Source organism: Diadema antillarum, unplaced genomic scaffold, assembly GCF_040938485.1.
Source record: "Diadema antillarum isolate AM-2024a unplaced genomic scaffold, OU_Dant_1.0 seq00000079_RagTag, whole genome shotgun sequence".
NCBI lineage: Eukaryota > Metazoa > Echinodermata > Echinoidea > Diadematoida > Diadematidae > Diadema > Diadema antillarum.
In genome coordinates, this window is record NW_027271172.1 from 4,644,396 (window position 1) to 4,659,782 (window position 15,387).

Below are 15,387 nucleotides of genomic sequence, written 5' to 3' on the forward strand. Positions count from 1 at the left end.
AGCGCCTCTTGTGCCTCAGTCTATTCCCCGAAGAGATACTCGCCTCGGGGCAACGTCTTATTTGCATATGGAATTGACATGTTGCACGTTTACCTGATGAAAAGAGAACTTGGTTTTACTGAAATGTTGTTTTTCTAAGTTTTCAATGAGGTTTTGCAAGTTACATTTAACCCCCTCCCTTTGAACTCGTTTACAGTAATTGAAATGGCATTCTGAAAAGCGATTTGATTTCTTCACCCTATTCTCCCCTTTTAGAGTTATGACATGTCCCATCCCAAGAAAGGTATTGCGTTCATCCTAAACAATAACAACTTTCCCGGAGGGAATCTGAGGGCGGGCTCTTATATTGACGTCACGAACGTGCGTCACGTGTTTCGGGAGCTGGGCTACCAACCTGAAGTTTGCGAGAGTCTAACATCGGAAGTAAGTAAAGTTCTCTATAGGCTGTCCTATATGGCATAAAACCTCTGTATTAACTTGCAATCCCTTCTCTGTCTCCTAACATGTAAGTGAGCTCTGGATGGGATTCGTACTTCAAAGCGCTTGTTTACAGTTCGTTTCATGCAAATCCACAGTCGATAAGTAACAAAACAGTTTCCAGGTTACTCGTGTCGTAATGCATACGCCGTACAAACTTGCGGTAATTTCATAAAGTCCATCGCAGGTTTGTTTGTTTGTCTGTATGTGTTGTGTAATTTGTTTATCTTTTTGAGTCTGCTAGGCTCACTTTGCTATACTATGTACCTGTTTTCCACATTCATCATAATAATGTAAACACACATACATAAATAATTTGTTCTTTTTACGATTTCTATTTGTTAATTATTCTAGACGCTTTTACGCTTTCATGTGGTACTTTGTGATTTTTGTTTCTGTAATTTGCTGGGTTTTTTTCGAACGTGGGAAAAATAACCACACGGTGCGTGTTTGCCATGATGAACAATGATCACAGTTAACATCAATTTCAAAACTGATAGTAAACATCAACCCTTTTTCCTGACGTGTAGCAACTGAAAACGGCGTTAAGCGAACTCATCCTCCGTATCGAAGCGAGCCACACTTCCTTGGTGCTGTACCTGATGACGACGGGCAACGATCAGGGAGTGGTCGGAACCGACGGCAACTTCGTCAGCATCGACGATATCAAGGACAATTTCTCGGCGGAGAACTGCGCCGTACTCCAGAACAAACCGAAAATCATCTTTCTCCAGACAGTCCCTTGGGGTAAATAAGAAAATTCAAATAAAAGCAGTAAAAAAAAAATCTAGCAGCAGACGCCACGCAATCAAACAACAAAACAGAGACAAAAGTTAAGATCTTTGTAAGGGTACTTGTAATTGAAAAATTTGGTATTTGAAAACTTTTAATCAAAAGTAATTTAGAAAGCCTTAACAGCCAGACATTGATAGTAGTAAGGTATTCGACATAATTATCATGCAACCAGTCTTTTTTTCTGTTGTTGTTGTTGTTGTTGTTTGCTCAACGAACTGACATGAAAACCCAGAGTAGATTAAGTTACTGATGTTCGATAATGTCGAAATTATATCAATGTCGATCATAATAATTTTGGATCGTCAGGTTAAGGTGGATTGATTTATGATCAGCCGGTTATATTATAGTTGTATATCAGTCTGACTACCAGTTCTGCATGTAGGCCTATAGTCACTCACTGAACCTGTTTTGGGAAGATGATTATTGCTACTGTTATACTTCATCGCTTTGGGGCTCAGATGTATTGAGATGGGCACTAGGAGGGCCAACCTCGGGCCAAAGCGATCATGACGTCGATTTTCCCAGTAATGGTAACAATAATGATGGTGATATAATTATACTAAGTAAGACAACGATAAGTAATGAAAATAAAAAAAAATGATAATCTATGATTAATACTTATTCCTACCGTAGCTGACCGAATATCTCATTATTTCTTTGTTTCAGATATAAGCCAACAAGAAATCGTAGGCGGCGCTATGCTCCAGAACTCGCTCAATCAGGCAGCTGCTTCGGGAGAAAAACCCTCCGGAGAGGACCTGGCTCTCCGCGAGTCCGCCGGCAATCTGTGCGAGACGGACGGGTTCCTACGTGAGGGTGGAGACAACTACATCGTGCACGCCGACCTGGAGAGTGAGTACCACGTGACTTTTAAACCGTTTTTTTTTCTCTGTCTCTCTCAGCGGTTGCATATCAAGATGTCATTACCACAATGTACAAAACAAAACGCCAATGATAATTGAAAGAAAACTCTTAGACTAAACAAATCATTTAATGATATCGTTCGGATTAATCTCTATAATCAGCTATTTAAGTGTTCATGTTCCAGATTCTATAGGTATTTCAAATTTGTCCGCTCTGATGTCGAAATTCTGCCTCTCGACCTACTTTGATGCTAATTCTCACTCTATGACAGAGTATTTCTCGATGAGGCCTGGGGTGAATGGTTCTTGGTTCGTCCAAGTCCTGTCCGAGGAAATTCTCCTGAGGGCGCACTCCGATGACCTGGACGCCATCATGACTGGGGTATGAGAGTAATGATATATCGTGACTAATTTCATCAGTTGACTGGGCGAGTGCTGGCAAAATCAACAAACATTATTGCATGTATTGACTGATTCAAGACGTCTGTTGTTAAGATTATACCCTTAAGTTTTCTCGTGATCATTATTCAAGTATTAGCGTATCGTCTGATGATAATGAGAAGGGCGTTTAGTTGTCACTAAGTTGCCAATAGTGTTCAAGGCAACTTAATGCCCTTCTCATGTATCATCTTTTCATTGAAATAAGTAGCTTCCTTTGATTTCATATCTAGTATCCTAGGATACCATTTGCGATAGATGGGACATTGAGAATTCAGATCAATAAATCATTTGTCGATCACAAGACTTGTTGAGAAGTTTATTTTGTCTTTCTTCATGCAATGGCATTTATGTATTTTTTTTATTAATTAGTGTAAAATATGACCAAAAAGAAAGACAATAACAGTGAAAGGTGTACTTTACACATTAGATTATTTCAATACTTTGGTATCGTAACTTCTCTTAAAGTCCCGTTTTCACTTCCTCCCGATCTCCAGGTTACAAGGCGCGTGGCCAAAGATGTGCGCACGCTCAACTTTGTGCAGCCGCCACAGATCATCAAGCAGGGCATTTGCCGACACATCTACTTCATGCCGAAATGTGAAGAGCGCCCTCTCGAGGATAGTCTTCAGCTTTGCGAAGATGATGACGAGTTACTCATCCAAGTTTGAGACGTCTTGAAGCGAGGCTAGCTAGCTCCTCGAGCTGCGAGCTCATTTCCTCACCACTAACAATTCTTCGTTATAACCTACAGCTTTCTGCATTTCCTGGCCAAAATAGTGGATTTTGGTCAGGAAAAGAATACTGGTCGATGGCATTTCTAAAACTCGAGGGGTAAATATCTCGAAGGAGATGATACTGAAGTCGATGTACACTTCACTAGAAATTTGTAAATGAAGTCAAACAGATTTTCTACATGCAGACGTCACGTTAGAAAGTCAAACTTAACTTATTAGAATGAAAAAGAGTACTATTGCTTAACACTGTGAAAGCATATTTCAGCTGGAACTGGTGAAAAAAAAATGTTTTCATATTTCCTTGAACACAGAAAAGTCATGAAAAAGTTATTTGCACTCGTATAAGATTAGCTTAATGATAATTTTTAAATGTAGGATATTTTTGATAAATGAAATTTCAATTCTATGAGTTTAGTTTTCTGGGAACTTAAGCTGTTATGTTGCTTGTGCGAGAGTGAGTACATATAACAAAGTGCTATTGACACCTAACAGGGCAAGTTCATGGAACTTTTTAATATTTTTCCCTTTTATCTAGGAATGGGGTGCTCCTATTAGGAAATCCTTGGGTTCAGGATTCCTGTTCATGGATATATATGCCTGTATTTTTGGTTGTAGCCATGGGTATGTATGTGTGTTTATTGTGTATCCTGTGTGTATGTGTATGTGAGTGTGAGTGTGCGTAATATGGGTCCAGGGTATACATGTGAATAGCTAACCGAACGGGATACGAAAGAAATTCCTGCATATGTCACTACTAGCTTGTATCTCATTCTTCAGTGTTCTTGGTCTTAGCGATATTTTCTCGTATTTGGTGCGCATCTAGTTATGCGATATCAAATATTTTAAGACGAACTGATTTACATCCTTTTGTTGACAATGGTTGTGTCAAACTAAGGTCAGCCAGATATATTCATCATCAATTTCCCGTGACAAAATCTTCTCCCTACACTTTACCTTGACAGTTACCAAATATGCAAATATGCAGAAAATAGAGATTTCAAAAGGAATCGTTCAACGGTTTCATGGTGAGCAGTTTAGAAGAACCCAAAGCTTCTGCCTATATAATTACATAAATATATATTAAATATATGAATATATACGATTATATGTATATGTAGGCCCTGTAAAATATATATATCTTCCATCATATGTATGCTTGTGTGTGAAGAAGTGTTCACACAAATCGCACATCACGAGGGGAAAGATGAATTTAGACCAGTACTGTAGATTTTATATTATTGTATATAATTATTATCATAAATACGTGTATGTTTGGAAATGTGATGTTAAGAGCAGGAAGTTGAACGAACGAGATACTGATAAAGAGAAACATTATGAATATGAAAGAATAATGAGAGAAGAGTTTATTTCATGCCTTTCTTGTTGAGAAAAGTCTTAAGTCTACGAAAGTGTAACTTTCGATGCATATTCTATATTCATAATTTGCATCTTACAAACAAAACGAAAGAAAACCATTTTAAAGGCATTGCTATGCAATGGTGTAAAAGTAATTCTTCTCTCTTCTGTTGGTGGTGGTTAAAGGTTTCTGTTTTTACCAAAATATTGTAAATAATCGACGGCAGTCACCTGTCCTGTACATTGACTGATTTGGGATGAATGTCTTGGGATTTTTGCCCTAATGCTTTTGATTCTTAATGACAATTCAATTTATACATACTGTTAATGTGTATGCGTTGCCACCAATTAATGTTGCCGTGTTTGGGGAATTATCACTAAGTCAATCGTAACAATGTACGGGAATCTAAAATGCGCAAGACCATCTGAGCTCCTTGTCAAGTGCCTTTGCTTGTTTTTCAAACAAACATGATAATAACACTTGGTAATAAATGGAGAAATACATGTAACAGTAATTAGTTATTTTTTGTTATTTTTCATCGTTTCTCCTATAATGTATAATGTTATGAATATCATTTTAACTTTTCTAGCGTAGTAAAAAAGCACTTGACTTACCTCTTTCGAAAAGCAGGAGGAATAACATTACTTAATATATGTCAGTAATAAGACGATAGATTGTGTACTTTGCATGAAAAATGAGATTTTGTGGAATTACCCTTTATTTTTTTTATATTGTTGTCCATAATGATGTCATGAAGTGTAGTAATCTCCTTATCCAGCAATGACGGAAGATTTTAAAAATTCATAACTTTTGAAAGGATTGTCCCATTTCTCTGAAACTTTCACTGATGTGTTCAGCTAATATTGCTGCTTTCACTCAATCCACATCTATAGTTGGGTTTTGTGTCCTTAATTAAAAACGACATTGAACGAATCAATGTATCACACATCTGCCCATTTTTAATTTCTTTTTCGCGGCAAACGTAGACTACACAGCAAACGTGGATATTCGATAATGCGACTTTACTTGTGCCTTGGTCACACGATACCGTGCATTTTCATTATTGGCAGTATAAACATAAACATGCGTTTCCTCTAATGTAAGACCTTAGCAATGACATGGAACACTTATCTTGTATAATACTTCTGTGACAAATGAAAAGGTCTTCTTGGTTCGTGGAGGTTCCCTGTTATCATTGTCTTATCCCGAAACGGTCAGGAACTAAGAGAAATGAGAAAAATTACGCTATCCCCGCATTCATTTCATATTTGTTGTGCTCTGAATCCACGAATTAACGAACATGTGGTGCTTTTACAATTCACTTGAGTTACTACGCTGGACACCATGTAGGATCTTATTTGTCTTCTTTTATCCATATATATTGCGGATTTCAGAATTGCCATTTTATCCGCCATTGTAACGAATGTGCCCTCTCAATGGGAATGTTGCATACTAAAAAGAAAAAAATATTTGATTTTTGTAATTTCTTAACTTTGATCTAATTTGTGTTTAATATGAAAGATGCTGCAGTACAGCGAGAGTATAATAACTACAAGATATGAGAAAACGTCATATCAAATATATAAGATTTAAGTAAACCAGTTTTGTAAATGCTTTACGGAGTATGCGAAATACGAGAGGAGTATAAGAACTACAAGATATAAATGAAATACGATATTAAAATTCGTAATACGGTGCACTGCACATTCTGCACTGTGTAGGATACTGCGGCTACCCAAAGGGTGGTAAACAACATGCTTAATGATGTCAATGATAATGTTTTAAACTGTGACAAAATCATCTTGGAGAACTTGGCAAGGGTAGACAGGGTACTGTTAGGGTAACAATAACATCTTCAAAGTACTACCGCATGCTGTTGTGATAAACTAATTTCAGCTTTTCCAGTGAGAAAACATGACATCAAACAATATAACGATACATTTAATTGTCTACAATAGCACCGAAATGGCGACAACACCACCACCACCACCAGCAACAACAACAAAAATGTAGTCGTAAAGTATGTTTGCTCTGGGTATGTTTGCAAATCGACCATTTGAGTATGGGCGACAGTTGTTACCACACCTGAATTCAGTATGGTTTCTATTCCCTCGTTTCCGATAACATTACAAAATACAATTCACTTTTGAATAATAACGATAATAATAATAATGATAATATGAATTTACATTGTGCTAAATCCACTCTGTAGAGTGGTCAAAGCGCATACATACTATTATTACCCCGGTGTCTGGATACCTTATTCCTTATTTCTCGCCAGCACTGACAGTGCTCACCCTCCACTCTCTGGGGAGCATTCCAGCCAGTCGCCATTTTAAAGTTGCGCACATGCTGATCAACCCACATTAACATTCTCATCCTACCGGACACCCATTTATACTCCTGGGTGGAGAGCAGCAATGTGGATAAAGTGCCTTGCTGAAGGACAAACGTGTCGGGCTTTGTGGGGCTCGAACCCACGAACCAAAATCACGCTCACGCGATTCAGAAACGTGCGCCCTTATCCACTCGGCCTAACACCTCCACCTTTAAATTACCTTTAAAAATCACATAATTCGCTCGAGGTCTAGCACAGGCGTAATGGTATGATCTCTTTCCCTGCTACTCTTTTCTTTAGTCTTCTGTGATAAAGAACCACTACGAAAATAGCACCAGTAATGGTAGAAACATGCAGAGACAGTACTGCCAATCCGTCGAGGAGCGGTAGCGTCATTACGTCACAAGCAGGCTACGGTTGCATCACAAAGAAAAATTAAAGAGTACTATACTTTTGGCAAGAAAACGTAATCAGACCTATCACGAACGTATATTTCAGACCGCAAAAGCCCCTGTTCGAATATATTCTTCTGAATATTAAACAAGAATCGAAACACATACGTTTAGCATCATTTTATTTCTTCGTTCACGGAGCTACGCATTTTACAGAAAACATGGCGTTGTCACATCATTTTACGTATCACGTCTTGACTTTGAAGCAAAAAAAAAAAAATTCTTATACTGTTATGGAAATACTCAATTCCACTCTCCAAGAACCCCGATTTGCGGTAAATGTACATGAATTACAAACTGTGGAGAAAAATCAACTTGAGTCCTGGGCTTGAGAAGTTGCTTCGATTGTCCCTTTATTATTTTTGCGTCTTCTGTAGTAGTGCCAGTAGGAAGGAGCCAGCAGCAGCGAAGTGGCGACCGACAGTCCGCCGAGAAACACAAACGTGATGTCGTACCCGAACTTTGACGCAATGTACCCTGTTCAAAGAAAATGGATGTTATATGCGTACAATTTGCGTGCAATCATGAGGACGTTTCTGCGCGTTTCTGTGAAGTCAAATGGGAATGTGAAGTCACCCTTCTTTTATATATAAAAGGAAAATAGTCTCAGTCTTAATTTACACATGTACTTTGGCTGGCATCTACATCAATGAGTCTTATCTCAACGGCAAATATCTCTACTTTACTTGAAAGATAATATCATTGGAAATACCTCGAAAGCAAAAGTGCTTGTTTTGTATTGATGATAATGGAGACAATGACAATGACGAAAATGAAAAGAAAAAGTCATGTAACACCCATGATTTTCACAAGGAATAAGGCGGTCATATCTAATTCTGACAAAGAGCCGATCACCACTCTTCTTTTACAGTGTTCAAATTAAAGGAAACATAAACATTTTTCAGTACAGCAAACTGAATCTAAAATTACCCCCCCCAAAAAAAAAAATAAATAAAAAAAAATCACTGTATATTCTACGTATATTAAAATTGATACTTTATCCTTCAAGTTTGTGTACTAGTATTTTCTTTCATTGGCTGCTACTTCGCTTGGCTAACCTGTGGTGAAACATCCAACGGGTTCGGAGCAGCCGTAGGCCAGGCTGCTAAGCCCGTAGGCGGTCGGGAAACGTGCGTGGTGGACGTTGTCCTGTGGAAGAAGCGATAACAGATGAAGAAATATTTTCAAATCAGAACTTTCAGGTTTACACTAAAAAAAAAAAAACAAACAAACAACAAACAAAACAAAAAACCAAAACTGGAGTCCATGAAGACAAATGACTGACATCCAATACCGAAAACTACGTCGTATAATTTGAAAGATTGCTTGGAGCCTATAGGTTCACAAAGTCGTTGGAGATCCTTCGGTGTTAAAGAAAAAAAAAAGAAGAGATTGAACCGTATAATGACATAACCGGTATGGGCGTGAAATAGTATTCATATGGAATGACTCAAAATGAACCGATACATTGTGATTGGAGAACCTCATGCATTTTATCAATTTTGTTACAAACTGATTAATATTTGCTCGTCTCTATAAGAAACTTTGAGGATATAATAGGTCGTTTTCACAGTGTGTACACAAATTGATTTTGTTCTCGCTAATCTCGCTACATAACTGTAAAACATCCACATGCCGAAATCAGAGGGGATTCAGTGAGCTTGTCAGGGTAAGAATTAGTGCTACACGTATTTTGATAGAAAACCATGTATCTCTCCGTCGTAACTGATTGACAATTAAAATTTGAATAATTTCTTCACATAGGGACCTTTATAATCTCTGGACGGGACATCTATATATATATATATATATATATATATATATATATATATATATATATATATATAATGTATACATGTATATATAAAATTTCTCTCTCTCTCTACTATAATATATATATATATATATATATATATATATATAGGCCTACATTCTTCCACTGATATAGCGAATGGAATCTGGTCTGCTGCATTTTTAATAAATGGACTCCTTTCACACAGAGAAAGCAGGACCTCAAGGAACCACTCACTTTCAGCATTACCGTGGTGAGAACAGTCTGCATACCGAAAAAGATCCCATTCACGAAAGCTGCTGCGGCTAGCATCTCGAAGGTTGAGAGAAAGGGATCCACAAACAAAACCACGCCGTTGAGAAAAGCCGAAATCATGAACAGACCGATTGAGGTTACGTAGCCGCGGTGTACCAACGGTCCCTGGCCGAAGCGACCGATGGTGTCGCCACTGCCGGCGAACAGCGAGAGTAGAACGGCACGGGAGAGGTCGATGTCCTTGGCCACCGTGTGCGGAACGAGGAAGACGAACCAGGCCGTAGAGATCATGCCGAACAGAAAGGTGATTAGGAAAATGAAGTTCATGTACGGTTCGTCGCGACAGAGCGAAAAGTCCAGCGATGACCACAGCCAGCGGAGTGGACGCAGAAAAGTACAGAATAATTTGCGCCTCGTGAAATCGCTGCGGCTCCCATGAACCACAGAGGGCGCTTCAGTATACTCATCACTGACAGCAGGACGCTCCTGCGTTTTCCCATCTCCCTCACTCTCTGCTCCCTCAAGTAGATCAACTTTTTCGTCTTTCGGTTGACGAAATTGAAGACTCGCTATATTGGCAGCACTGCCTCCGCCCGAGAGATCGCTTACATCTCTTGCAAGGAGAAGATTAGGCCAAGATGCGAAGCGTCTTTGGATGTCGAGGTACTCCACGTTAACTGATCCCACTCCAATGGTCGACGAATGCAGGACATTCTCTTTCCGCAGAGGAGCTTCCGAATAGTTTGCTGTAACCACTTCGCATTTGTCGCCAATCGGTGCGTATAGGACAGTAGCTGCCCTCCTAAATTTCTGTATAGTTTCTGGATGCCTGAGTAGGGCACATAGCATGACGGTATTTAGGGCTATACCCCCAAGAAGGAGGATCGCTCCTCTCCAGCCGTAAGTCTCCAGGAGGACCTCCGTTACCAAGGGCAACACCATGCTCAGGGAACATCCCATGGTACTAATGCCAAATGCCAGCGCGAAGTGCTTGTCGAAGTGTTGGCTGAATGCAACGACACTGAGCATGGAGACAACCGAAAATCCAACTCCTACAGAGAAAAATAATCAACGACATGACAATATCAGTTAATAACAATAAAACGAAATGCGGGGTGGACGGAAGGACGGGGGGAGGGACGAACGAATGGACTCCGGCACCGTTTGAGGCATTACAACGGGAATCACAATTAGATACGAATAGCCATAATATAAACCTGCTGGCTCCATAGCATATTTCTGATTAACAGATCAGGGTCTTCTTACGTCATTACTATCTTAAAATCTTACATAACCAAATGACCGATCCTTAGATGATATGATTCTCCGAAGCTCATTGTACCAATTTAAAAAGAACAATAGCTATGTCGCTGCTTGGATGACTTCAAGTAAACTATCAAAGAAAAAATCTGCATATCAGGAAATCAGACAATAACAAAAAATACAATACTTGTACAAAAGAAAAGAAAACACATCACAACCGTCGTCTGTCATGATGCCTTCGAGTATCTTCCACCTCCACAAGATGTACGATAAGGGTACCATGTATTGGCATAGTACCTTGACATTGGCAACCAGCGTATCATGGCTGTTTGCGTATAGAACGAAAAAGTATACGCATGGGATTGAGTGCCATTAGCTATGAAAACAATAAAAACGAAGAAATGAAAATCAAGCTCATACACAAACTAACAAAACAAACAGAACACGTTTCAATTACATCCGCTCAGTAACGACACATGACTGTGAAATCTACCTGTATTACCTATGGAGGGAGGGGGTGCCGATCGTGGATGATGTACCCTTTTAAGGATGTTCCTCAGTTAAAGTGAAGTCTATGTCATTTTCTTCAAATTTTCCATACCGTAACTTTGACCCATGCGAAGCCCAAATATGTAAATAAAACCATAGGTTCTTGTGCTCGTTTTTGTGCTAGCAGCGCCCCCATGCGACACATACCATTGTAAGTCCCCCAAATCTGGTCAGGAACCTATGCAGGGATGCCCTGAGAGGTTGGGTTCATAAACCTTATGCTGTACATTCAAAACCCATGTCATTTTTACGAAACTTGACCAAATTGCAGAAGAAGGCTTACTTATTTCAGAAAAACAATTAAAAGTGGGGGTTCATGTGCTAGTTTTTGTGCTGGCAGCACCACCATATGACAGAAATCATCCTATAGGACCCAAAATTCTGGTTATAAACCTATATCGTGGGTGCCCTAATTAGGTGAGGTTCGTGAATGTCATGCTGTACATTCAAAAACCATGACATTTTTACGAAACTTTTGTGCTAGCAGAGTCTCCTTGCGACAGAAATCATCGTAAGACCCCCAATCTGGTCAGGAACCAACGCAGAGATATACCCTGTTAGGAATCGGATGCATGAATCTCATTTGGTTCACTCAAAACCCCATTTTCTCTTCTCTTTTTTTTTTTAAGTGTCACAATTGAGGCGATTTGGTGGAAAATATTCAGAAAGAAAGGTCCATGTGCGTTTTTGTTATTATTTCCCTTACACAGGCATATGATATCATGTGGACGCAAGCGTGGAAAACTCCACATTGACTTGTTTGTTTGTTTGTTTGTTTGTTTGTATGTTTTACCTACTTGCTGTAACCATGTGCAGAAAGTGATAATGGAGGAAAAAGGTTGAATATAAGGAAATGGGAGTCTGACGGTCCTCCAAAGAAAAAACAAATCTTAATATAATGACGTTGATTATAGATTGCATGTGTTGGTTGTTGCAGTGGTTGGTAAAGTGTGTGTTGTGAACTATGGAGATGTACCTTAAGTACCCCCCCCCCGAAAAAAAAACCACAGTTCTTTGATTCTCCTTTTGTTACACAAGATTTGATCATCAAAAATCAATATCTGAATGGTTTCCTGACCTTGTATTTTTTATAAATCTATTTAAAAAAAAACAATATTTTGTATTAGTAATGGCAAATTTAGATCTAATTTAGATTTTAACAGAGATACTCATATTGTTTTAGATGTTAGACCTACAGATGAAATGTGCGTCATGTTTGTTTTGTTGTTGTTGTTGTTGTTGTTTTAACACCTTATCTAGTAGACTATAGTAGTCCCCAACTATAGGCCCTAGGTACCTTAGCACTCGACTTGACCATGTTGATGAACAGATAATGAACTGCATGTCACAAGACAGATCTATGGATTGAAAATGGAAACAGTTCAGTTCCATTTCCAAGCTTCCCGATTCCGTCGATCGGTGTTGTGCTACCATGACCATGTATAGGCCTATGCGGCTCGGACCGCTGAACTTTGCTTCGTACGTACAGATTGTAACGCGTACAGTCGGCACGCAAGCCGAGCGAGGCCGCCTAGCGCGGCCGCGGTGGGGAGCTGTCGGGTGTCCGTACGTACCACACTCTAGCTCGATTGAGGTCGATCTACAACGTATTATATCCCTCATGTAAAGCTTCTTGCCATAGGATTGTACAGAGCACGAACATGGTGTAGTTTTACTAGCTAGCTACGAGCAGCTGGATGCGGTGCAATTGGTTACTAGCCAGCGTGATATAGTACTTTTGGGAATCCACGATCTGCACCCAATCGTGATCGTGTGATCGATATCGACATTTCTCACGTAAGAATGTACGCAGTGCGCGTAGTAGCGATACTTTTGAGCGACTGTCCTGTGCGTGGCTTGTAGCTAGCGCAAGCAGCGCTTTGGAATTGCGCGACGGCATTACAGAAATCTGTGGTGCGATGGCACAGGCTAGGCGTTTGTGTGTACGTGTGTACCCAGTGTATTCGTACAATCGTTAGTGTGATCAATGCAGTTCAGCTCATTATTGACAAAGTGACTGCGCTTCAAGTAACGGAGGAATAATTGCAGCAGAAGGACACCATATCAGATCAGGTACGAATTAGGAATAAACTAAAAGCGATTTTGAAGATGATGTGGGTAACCAAGCCGCTGTAGACCTACTTCTAACGTAGTCCTGGACCTCCTCGATCTTTCGGAGTTTTGCACGCTGTAGTGTAGCTCGTGTGTAGGAACCAACGGTGTCGTTCGCTACGCGCTGCACGCACTGCTGCTGCACTGCTACGGCCTAACGTTAGATTTAACGTCAGGAAACCTGCACATTTTTCCATCACTCTAGTAAAATGCTCGAGAGGGATATAAAACAAATATCGACTGCTTTCTTTCGGGCCATGGTAAAACTATTTGACCTCGGTGATTTCTCAACAGTGCCATGTCCCTCGACTTCGTCTCGGGACATAGCGCTGTTGAGAAATCACCTCGGTGCAAATAGTTTTACCATCTCCCTCTGCAGCACGCGATATTTGTATACTAGCAGCTGCTCAGCTCAGCTAGCTCAGCTCAGCTCATCACTCATGCGTGCGCTTATACGCGCTTTGTTACGTCACTGCCAACCTGCGCAGCTAGGATGTGCACAAACCAAAAATTTGGCACAAACACAACTGAGGAACTTCCCTAAGCTGCGCGAAGAAAATGCATCGCATGCACTAAAATTGCGTTATTTTACAACGGAGATTCAGAATCAACAGGACGGTCACGAGATTCGAAAATGCAGTATTTATGACATATTTAAGGAAAAACTTAGAATTTGTTTTTGTACTTTTGAAATAAACCAGTTGCAAATCCTTAGGATGACGATAGGTGGTACCCTCAATCATGTGCGTGTATGCGGTTGGCGACAGACAAGAACTTGTTATTGAATACTGGGATGGCATCCAGCGTCATACCTGTGCCCCTCCCATGAGTGCTGGGGGTCATCTGGGTCACGTTCGGCTGCCCTAAGGTTAGAGTTCTTGTGAATCATGTTCCAGCTGGGGTGAAGATCCCTCAAACTGCTGGAGAACAGAACAACTGAAGGGCTAGGCGGGCTGATTCTTGGTGACTGTCTAGTGCTCAATGGGTTTCAATGGAGAGGGGCCCCTTAGGCGGTTGGCTGGCATACTTGTCACCTTTCGGCAGCTCCTGCATCCTGTCTCGCCTCCAGCCGTCCTGACTTCGTCTTGCCACTGGACCCGGCGTCTTCGGACGAGAGAGTGAGGCTGATCCTGCGCAAGTCTCCTTCACTTTAATCAAAGTTTAGCGCAAGTCATGACATCGCCAACTTGGCAACCTTCAAGTCCTGTGGCGATAGGGGAGCGGTGAAGCAGCAGGTGCGGATACACTGGGAGCTGTAGTCGTAAACCTACACACAGGCGGCTCAGGACATGTGGTCGCTCTTCACTGGACCGAGGCAGCAGTGGAGTTCGGCAGCCTCTGAGCGACCGAGCAGCCCTCTTGAGGATCGCTCTGCTCGCCTCCTCAGCAAGAGGACGGGGCTAGAAAAGGTGCCCTAAACATAGCCTGCCTCATCTTACCCTGGCCAGCATACCGCGGCTGGCGGGGATCCCCCTCTAGCGGTCGAAAAACAAGGAAATGAAAGCAAAAGCGCTCACCCTAGCATCATGGAATGTGAGAACTCTACTTGATGACACGAAAGCAAACAGGCCAGAGAGACGCACTGCGCTGGTCGCCAGAGAACTGGCTCGCTACAATGTTGAAAAAGAGTAAAAAAGAGACTGAATGTCAACAATCTCAAAGACCCCAAGAAGCTGCAAGACTTCCAAGAACACATGCATAACCACCTAGCAGACCTTCAGCTAAACCAGTCTAGCATCGAGGATCAGTGGGCAACCTTTAGGGATGCTGTTCACTCTGTCGCCCTTGAATGCCTTGGTCCAGCCACTAGGTACCATCAAGACTGGTTTGATGAAAACGACACAGAAATTCAGGAGCTCTTAGATACTAAACACAACCTTCTACGTCTACATCAGAATGATCCCTCCAGCATGGCAAATAAAGCTGCATTCACCAAGGCCCGCAGCAAGGTCCAAGCAA

General features: G+C 40.8%; 2 protein-coding genes across 2 annotated transcripts in view; one reads left to right on the top strand and one right to left on the bottom strand.

The window, feature by feature from the left end:
* The window catches only part of LOC139726111 (uncharacterized), a 32,169-nt gene extending 28,925 nt beyond the window's left edge, over window positions 1-3,244 (top strand). Inside the window, exons 12-16 of the mRNA XM_071637190.1 lie at window positions 256-423; window positions 1,008-1,224; window positions 1,939-2,124; window positions 2,408-2,517; window positions 3,071-3,244. Of these exons, the coding sequence (XP_071493291.1) occupies window positions 256-423; window positions 1,008-1,224; window positions 1,939-2,124; window positions 2,408-2,517; window positions 3,071-3,244 (855 nt within the window). The remainder of the gene's footprint in view (window positions 1-255; window positions 424-1,007; window positions 1,225-1,938; window positions 2,125-2,407; window positions 2,518-3,070) is intronic.
* Window positions 3,245-7,767: 4,523 nt separating this feature from the next.
* On the bottom strand, window positions 7,768-14,317 carry LOC139726112 (monocarboxylate transporter 5-like). Its single transcript, XM_071637191.1, has 5 exons — window positions 14,241-14,317; window positions 13,909-13,916; window positions 9,487-10,556; window positions 8,516-8,606; window positions 7,768-7,934 (listed from the first exon to the last, which is right to left on the bottom strand). Exons 1-5 carry the CDS (start codon window positions 14,315-14,317, stop codon window positions 7,768-7,770), a joined length of 1,413 nt encoding a protein of 470 aa, XP_071493292.1.
* Between the last annotated feature and the right edge of the window lie 1,070 nt (window positions 14,318-15,387).

What these genes read in the sequence shown, in the direction of transcription:
- LOC139726112 (XM_071637191.1), bottom strand. Translation starts at nt 14,317, where the DNA reads ATGATTCACAAGAACTCTAACCTTAGGGCAGCCGAACGTGACCCAGAT. An exon ending in TCACCACGGTAATGCTGAAA is followed by an intron (nt 8,607 to 9,486) that starts GTGAGTGGTTCC and finishes CTTCTTCCACAG; the next exon opens with GACAACGTCCACCACGCACG. An exon ending in CGTTGGATGTTTCACCACAG is followed by an intron (nt 7,935 to 8,515) that starts GTTAGCCAAGCG and finishes TTCTTTGAACAG; the next exon opens with GGTACATTGCGTCAAAGTTC.